Below are 7,500 nucleotides of genomic sequence, written 5' to 3' on the forward strand. Positions count from 1 at the left end.
GCTTCTCCATCGACTGCCGCTCGCTCGCACACAGCTCGCGCTTCTCCTCCAGCTCGCGCTCGAGAAATTGCACCTTCTTCTGCCCGTTCGCTACCTCCGCCTTGTACCTGCCCATCAGCTCCGACTGCTTGTCGAACAGGGCGCGCGCATCCGCGTCCTTTTGCGCCAGCAGTTCGCGCATCTTTTCGCGCTCCGTCACGATCGCACACTTCAGCACCTCCACCTCCTGGTTGCGCACCTTCAGCTCGGCCACCCGATCGTACAGCTCGGTCTTGAGTGTGTCAATGTTTTCCTCGAACCGCGCAAACTGGGCGCGGAACCGCTCCTCGATCTGTTTGATCTGGCCCGCAAACGCTTTCGCCATCTCTTCGCGCACCTTTTGCTCCTGGTCGCGCAACTGGCGCCGTATGTCCTGCTGATCGATCGGGGTTGCGCTGGAGCGATCCTCACTATCCGCCGCCTCGTCCGCCGTGCCGACGCTCTGGTCCCGCGACGCAACCCGTTGCCGGATCGGTGAGGTAGCACTGTCGCTCGTGGTGGCGCTGGACGAGTTGGTGGAAATTTGGTTCCGTATAATCTGCTCGAACTGGGCCGCCTTTTCCTTCAGCTCGTCTATTAGCTGATCGCGCTCCGCCTTCAGATCGAGCCGCTTGTGCAGTTCCGTGATCGTCGCGTGATGTTCGTTCAGCTGAACCTTCAGTTCGCCGATTTCGCGCAGCTGTGACGAGCAGGCAGATTGCAGCTTGAGATTTTCTATTTCCAGCTAGAGAAATAGAGAGAGAGAGGGAGAGACAGAGGAGATGATTGAAAAATTCCAGTACTCGCGGAGAAACGATCGTTTCCGTTGCTTACCTTTGAGATTTGTGTCAGCCCATCGATACACTTGGTGCAACTGTTGCCGGATGCTGTGGCTCCTGCTCCTCCAACGGATCCCCCCTTCTTATGACCGCTCGCATCCATCCCACAGGACACTTGCTTCAGCAGCTCTTCGTGGCTTGTCTTCTCCTTATCGAGCAGCTTGCTCAACTCGCTCGCCTTCAGCTCGGCCAGCTGGAGGGCTCGCTCCAGCGACACGGCCTGCTCCTGCAGGGCAGCGATCTGCTTCGCACTATCCTGTGCCCGCAACGTGCTCAGCTCCCGGCCCAGCTCCTCCTTCGCGCCGCTCACCTCAATGTACAGTCGCTTCAACCGATCGCACTCCTGCTGAGCGTCCGCCAGGAGAAACTTTTGCTTTTCCACCTCCAGCTTGAGCGCGGCGCAGGTGCCCGCTTCGCCGTCGAGCGTTTTACACCGCTCCGTGAGTTGGGCCTTCTCGCGCTCCAACAGCTCGATCTGTTCGTCCGCTTCCAGCTTTGCCTGCTGCAGGGTAAATATCTTATCTTCCAACGCTTCCTGCCGTACGTCGTAGCTCGAGCGGCGTCGATGCGTGCCGGCCGATCCTCCCACCGACGATCGATCGCTATCCTTCTTCGCGCTTTGCCCCTCCACCGACAGCTTTTCCAGCTCCTGCTCCAGTATCCTACACTTGGAGGCCAGCCGGAACGCGTCCTCCTTGTACTGGTTCATCTGCACGAGCGTTTCGCCCTCGTCCCTTTTCAGCTGCTCTAGTTCGCGATCCTTTGCCTGCAGATTCGCTTCCAGCTGGCGGATCGATTCCCGTTTTTCCTGCTGCCCGGTCACACACACGCGCAGCTCGTTCTTAAGCCGCACCACCCGGCTGTCTCCATCCTCGTCCCCATCGCCACCCCGGTTGTTGTTGTTGGGCGTACTGCCGATCAGGTTGCGCTGCGCGAACGTGTAGCCCGCCGTTACGTTGGCGTTGGGTTGCTTTCTATCGCCCGACGACGCGTCCGCCCCATTCGCCTGCCCATGCACGATGCTGTCCATCAGCTCGAGCTCGGCGTTCGATTTCTCCAGCCGGTGCGTGAGATCGTGTATGGTTTGGCGCATTTCCGACTGCTCCTGCTCGAGCGCATTGATGCGGCTGCGCAGCCGCAACCGTTCCGGCTCGAAATCGCCCTGAGCCTTCGTCCGGGACAGCAAGTTCGAGCACTGGCGCTGCGAATCCTCCAGCTGGTCCTGCAACCGCTGCACGGTTTCGGACTGCTCGATCAGCAGCGCCTCGCGGGACTTTTGCAGCTCGCCGTAGCGAGCCTCCAGCCGGCGTAGGTCCTGCTGCCGGTCGTCCAGCTCGCTTCGCAGATTGTCGATCTGTTGCTGCATCATCGCCACCTTGGCGTTGTGCCGCTCCTCCGTCTGCTTCAGCAGTGCGTCCGTGTGCCGGTCGGCCTTTTGAGCGGAGTTTTGCTCCAGCATCCGGTAGCGGTGCAGGCTGTCCTGCAGCATCATGTTCTTCTGCTCCAGCTCGGCCACCAGCTTCACGTTCTGGTCCTCCAGCCCGGACACCTTCGCCCGCAGCTTCTCCGCCGCGTCCTCCAGCTCGGAGATTTTCGTCTTGCTCTGCACCAGCAGCTCGCGGGTCTGGTCTCGCGTCATGTTGGCCCGATCCTTCTCGGCCTGCTCGATGAGCAGCTTTTTCTCCAGCTCCCCTATCTGCTGCTCGTGCTTGTGGCACTGATCGTACATTTCCCGCGTCACGTGCTCCAGTTCGCGGGTTTTCGATTCGAGCAGCAGGCGCAACTCCCGCACGGCCAGTCCATCTTCTGGCGCCGGTCCGCCGCCGTCCTTCGCCGGAGTGGCCGGTGCGTGCTCGATCAGGTTCATCATGCCGTTCGATTGCACTCTTGGCGGTGGAGCAGACGCGGGTGGGAGCGTTCGTTTGCCATCGCACCCCGAATCGAAATCGTCCTCCTCGTCGCTGTAGTGGTGGGTGGACGAGTTGAGCGTATCGTCGCAATCCAGATCACCGAACGCATTCTCCAGCTCGTTCGCCAACTGCTCCTGACGTCGTTTGTGGTCCGCCAGATCTTCCTCCTCCTCGGCGGCGCGCTGCCGCTCGATCTCGCTCCGGTTGAGGTTGATACTAACGCCATCGTTGAAGATCGACACAAGCGGCGGCCCATTCATACTCCCCGGTCGTCGTCGTCGTCGTCGTCGGTGGTGCAACTAGGAACGGTGAAACACACCCACGGACAATCGGCACTTTTATCACTGCCAACGCCAATCACTCTCTGGCGCGATACATTTTATTTGATGAAAAATCGCACTGCCAACGATCGTTGATTTGCGCAAAGGCCCGCACTCGCTCCTACGGTTTTCGGCAAACGCACATTCGACCTTGAACTTTGCAGCCGTCAAGGTAGTGAAAAATGTTCGGAATGTCTTCAATCGTCTGGCGGGTGGAGATGTAAACAAAAAAAAAAAGTGCGATAGACAATTTCTTCTCGCTGGGATAGTTTTTCTTTTTGCCGCCGCGCTTCTTCTCGTTGCTTTTTCAAAACTTTGATCGTGTTTTTCTTGTACTGTCAACTTCGCGTCCTTTTGTGGCCAAGATGAGTAGAGTTGAGGCATGAGTAGGGTTAATACATTCAGTTTACAAAGTGAAATGGGGACGCATTCCACAAGCGTTAAATTGCATCACGATCATTAACAATCAATAAAAAAGAAACAAAAAAATCATCGACCTGGAATATCATTGTTGGTCGGTTTTAGCAAAGAGATGAGAAATAAAATAACGAAATCCTATGTACACCTTGTCCCTAGGGTATTACACAACCCTGAAATCGTTTTGACAATTCTTCGCACGAAGTAAACAAACCGGTTCATTGTTCATCAGCGGAGGAATTTACCGGTCGGGCAACGACCAAACTGCGGCATTTCGATGAACGATAATACGCTTAAATCAATCCCAAAGAATCTTGTCCCGGAAAATTATCTCACCCTAGCGAACGATGCACGCGTGGAGCGTGATAAACAAATCAAACTACTGCTCGAACAGGTTTGTAAAAAGCGACTGAACATGGTATTGCTAATGGTAACCAATGGCTATTTTCCCCATTCGCTGCAGCGCAAATTACCGGCCTCGGGATGGAGCGAACCGATGATCGAATACTGCATCAGCGAGCTGGCATTGCTGGACAGTAACAATTTCCCCACACGATGTGGCATGGGTGAACGGGAAGGACGGATCGTTTGTGGTAAAACAGCAACGAGAAGCACTAAATCATATCCCGCACAACCCGCTTAACTCTAACGCCTTTACTATTGCAGACCTGGTAAGACGGAGACATTACAACTTTTCTCACGGTATTGGACGTTCCGGAAATCTGACCGATGCACAACCCAAAGCAGCCGGGTCGACGATAATGGCAAATTTAACCAACAGCTTGGTGCGCGACTGGATCCGTACGATTGGCATTCCGTCCTGTGGCCACGCGATCGTTGTCCCGCTAGCTACAGGCATGACTGTGATGCTCACTCTACGCGCCATTCACGCCAGCAGGCCTGCGGCACGCTACGTGCTCTGGTCGCGAGTAGATCAACAATCTTGCTTCAAAAGTATCTTAGCCGCTGGACTTACACCCATCGCGATCGACAGTTTGCTAGCATCGGAGATTAACGGAAATGGGGAACAATCGCAAGACGCGAATCCTACGTTTGCCACCGATCTGGCAGCATTTGCTAAGCACATTAACCAGCTCGGTGCTGACGCGATCTGTTGCGTGCTTTCAACCACGAGCTGCTTTGCGCCCCGCAGCAGCGACGATGTGATCGAGCTGGGCAAGCTGTGCAAAGCGCACAGCATACCGCACGTGGTGAACAATGCGTACGGTTTACAGAGTTCGTACTACTGCCACCAGCTGAATCAAGCGACCCGAACGGGCAGAGTCGATGCTTTCATACAGAGCACGGATAAGAATCTGCTCGTTCCGGTCGGTGGTGCTATAGTGGCAGGATCCAGTGCCGATATGGTCGATGCCGTGGCGCGACTCTACCCTGGCCGTGCCTCCGGTACGCAGCATTTGGATGTACTCATGACGCTGCTTTCCCTGGGACGGAATGGCTACAGCGATCTATTAAAAGAACGAAAGGAAGCGTACGCTGTGCTGTTGGAAGGATTGACAAATCTTGCCAAAGCGCACAGCGAACGTATCCTGCCCTGCCGCAATCCCATCTCCATCGGTATGTATTGAAGCAGCAACCATTTACTTCTAATGAAGGTTATGAATAGGACGCTTTTCTTTTAAATTATAGCAATGTCGCTGGTGACATTTGAAACGACCACATGCCGGCTGGAAATGATCGGCTCCATGCTACAAAAACGTGGCGTGTCCGGCTGTCGGGTGGTAAGCACGACCGATAGCAAAACCATCGACGGTAGCGCTTTCCAGGCATGGGGCTCGCATAGCTCGAAGGCCAGCGTACCATACCTCACGGCGAGTGCGTCCCTGGGCATTAAGTCGCACGAAGTGGCGAACTTTCTTGCAAAGTTGGATGAAGTTCTGCGTAAGTATCGCACCAAGTATATGGGTTATGGAAAATAGTGTTATAATTTTGATTTCCTTACAAACAAAAGTGCGAATTGTTTGAGTTTATTTATTAAAGGGAACATTGAATGGTACACAAATGTTAACACTTCTTTGCGTACAGAAAGAACGCGACCATACTGGCAAAGATGTTATTGCTTTTAACAAATCACACGAATCATACTCCGTCCGGTGGCATTACATGTCCCTAAACCCCATACACACCCGAACCCCTTGGTTGCGGGAGAACTACATATTCGACGTTGTCATTCCCTCCGTCAACCGCTCCGTTGCTAGCATAAGCACACAACGACACACACACACGAACGAAACGCACTGAAGCTGAACAAAAGCGCGCAAAACAATGCGCACACAAAGCGAATGAACTGTGAGAATACCCGAATGGTCCCTAGTTGGGGAGGGAAAGAGGGGTCGGCCTGCCCGTTTCGCTGCCTTGTCGGGAGCAGCAACATGCGTACGCAGAACCAATGCCCATTCGTTCATTTTAGTGCATACGTTTCTTCACCCGGCTTCTTCTCCACGTTTGGATCAGTTGAGCTCGTGCACCACGTGGCACAGCTGATCCGTTTATAGAGGGAACGTCTTTTTTTTTCTTTTTTGATCCCCCCCAATCCCACTACCCCCGTCCACCTAGAACTAGAAGCGACCACTCCTTGCTGCTCGAATCGGTACGGGGTTTTATTTTGAATTACCTCGTCTACCCTCCCTCGCGTCGTGCCCACCCGTTACCATATTGCGTATGGGAATCGAACGGGAAGGGTGGCAAGACGCAACGCTTTTCACCTCATTTCAGGTTTTCCATTATTTCGAACGGACAATTAGAACCGCTCCCACTTCCGGCAGTCTCTTGTGACGGATCGGGTTCTACTACGGACCGACATGGCGGTGTGTGTGTGTGCAGCAAATTTGTTGCAGCGAACGGGTTAGAAGCAAACCAGACGGGTTTGAATCCACTGTTTGTAGGGCCACATTGTTTGTTTCACGTATCGATTACACTGTGTAGTATTAAAAACAATCCGAAGATGGAGTGGAATTAAGCAGCGATGACTGGATTACGATCACGGGGGACCATAAGAATTTCATCTAATTGTATCTTAATTTTGTTTACTAATTCATAAACGTAGTTGCTGAAATATTTTTGGTAAATTACAGCATCCTGCACGTAAATTTTCCATCATTTTATATTAACCAATGACCGGAAACGATCTGTTCCGCTTTTCAAACCGATCCAAATAATACCGATCTTTGCAAGCAAGCGCACCCAAGGAAACGTATTATATCCTTCCGATCCGACACAAAGGCCAAAAAGGACGAGCCCTTGGGACGATTAATGATGCCGCAAAACCGATATCCCGCGGATGGTTTGACGCCAAAAAGACAGACAAAAACAGCCAGCTTACCTTCTCTAAAAGACGCCCCCTGGTTTGTCAGCACTAATGAAGATTGATGAATCGATCGTGTCCTGTGCGTTTGATGTTTGATGTTGGTGCGTTCGTACACTTTTTCCGGATCGGATGTTGAGCGAACTGACATGCATCACGGAAGGGATGTTTTGCTTCTCTTTAGTGTCAGATACCGATGACTTATCGTTTTGTTCAATGATGATTATGCACGATCATTTGGTGGATTCGAGATCACGTAAAGGTACGTACTGTCAGGATGCATCTGCATGAAGACGGATCGATCTTTATTGGCACGTGGTATCTTTTCAAGCAATCCAATGCTGTGTCCAATGGAAAGAGCATTTCCCCGCAAGACGGAGGGGAAAATTCCCCGAAGAATATGATTATTAATTTATTTTTATTTTTTTATTAATGCCATTTTGAAATGGATGTTCATTAATGCTGAAAACGCTAAAAGAAAACATGTTTTAAAATCATTCCTCCCACTGCCCGTTTTTGATTCGCCAGAAGGAGTTAAGGAGAACCCTGTTTCTCTTTACACACTCACACCCTTTCCAAATGACACTCACACACCGAGAGGATGCAATCAGGCGTTCTCGTTACCGTCGCTATTAAAATTTTGAAAGTCATTAAAGTCCACTTCGGAACGC

General features: G+C 52.5%; 2 protein-coding genes across 4 annotated transcripts in view; one reads left to right on the plus strand and one right to left on the minus strand.

Moving 5' to 3' along the window:
* LOC121589706 (myosin-11) overlaps window positions 1–3,524 on the minus strand; it is a 4,069-nt gene extending 545 nt beyond the window's left edge. The window contains exons 1-2 of the mRNA XM_041908795.1: window positions 853–3,524; window positions 1–763 (exon numbers count right to left, since the gene is read on the minus strand). The exon at window positions 1–763 is cut by the window's left edge and continues 155 nt beyond it. Of these exons, the coding sequence (XP_041764729.1) occupies window positions 1–763; window positions 853–3,027 (2,938 nt within the window). The 5' untranslated portion in view covers window positions 3,028–3,524. The remainder of the gene's footprint in view (window positions 764–852) is intronic.
* A 174-nt stretch (window positions 3,525–3,698) lies between these two features.
* Window positions 3,699–7,500, plus strand: part of LOC121589663 (O-phosphoseryl-tRNA(Sec) selenium transferase) — a 23,270-nt gene continuing 19,468 nt past the window's right edge. The window contains exons 1-4 of one of the 3 annotated variants that reach the window (XM_041908741.1): window positions 3,699–3,898; window positions 3,968–4,097; window positions 4,171–5,082; window positions 5,155–5,406. In XM_041908741.1, the coding sequence (XP_041764675.1) occupies window positions 3,782–3,898; window positions 3,968–4,097; window positions 4,171–5,082; window positions 5,155–5,406 (1,411 nt within the window). In that variant the 5' untranslated portion in view covers window positions 3,699–3,781. Of the gene's footprint in view, window positions 3,899–3,967; window positions 4,098–4,170; window positions 5,083–5,154; window positions 5,522–7,500 lie in introns of those variants that run through there. The other 2 variants (XM_041908743.1, XM_041908742.1) reach the window with 2 other exon arrangements.

The sequence above is a fragment of the Anopheles merus genome, chromosome 2R, assembly GCF_017562075.2.
Source record: "Anopheles merus strain MAF chromosome 2R, AmerM5.1, whole genome shotgun sequence".
Classification (NCBI taxonomy): Eukaryota; Metazoa; Arthropoda; class Insecta; order Diptera; family Culicidae; genus Anopheles; species Anopheles merus.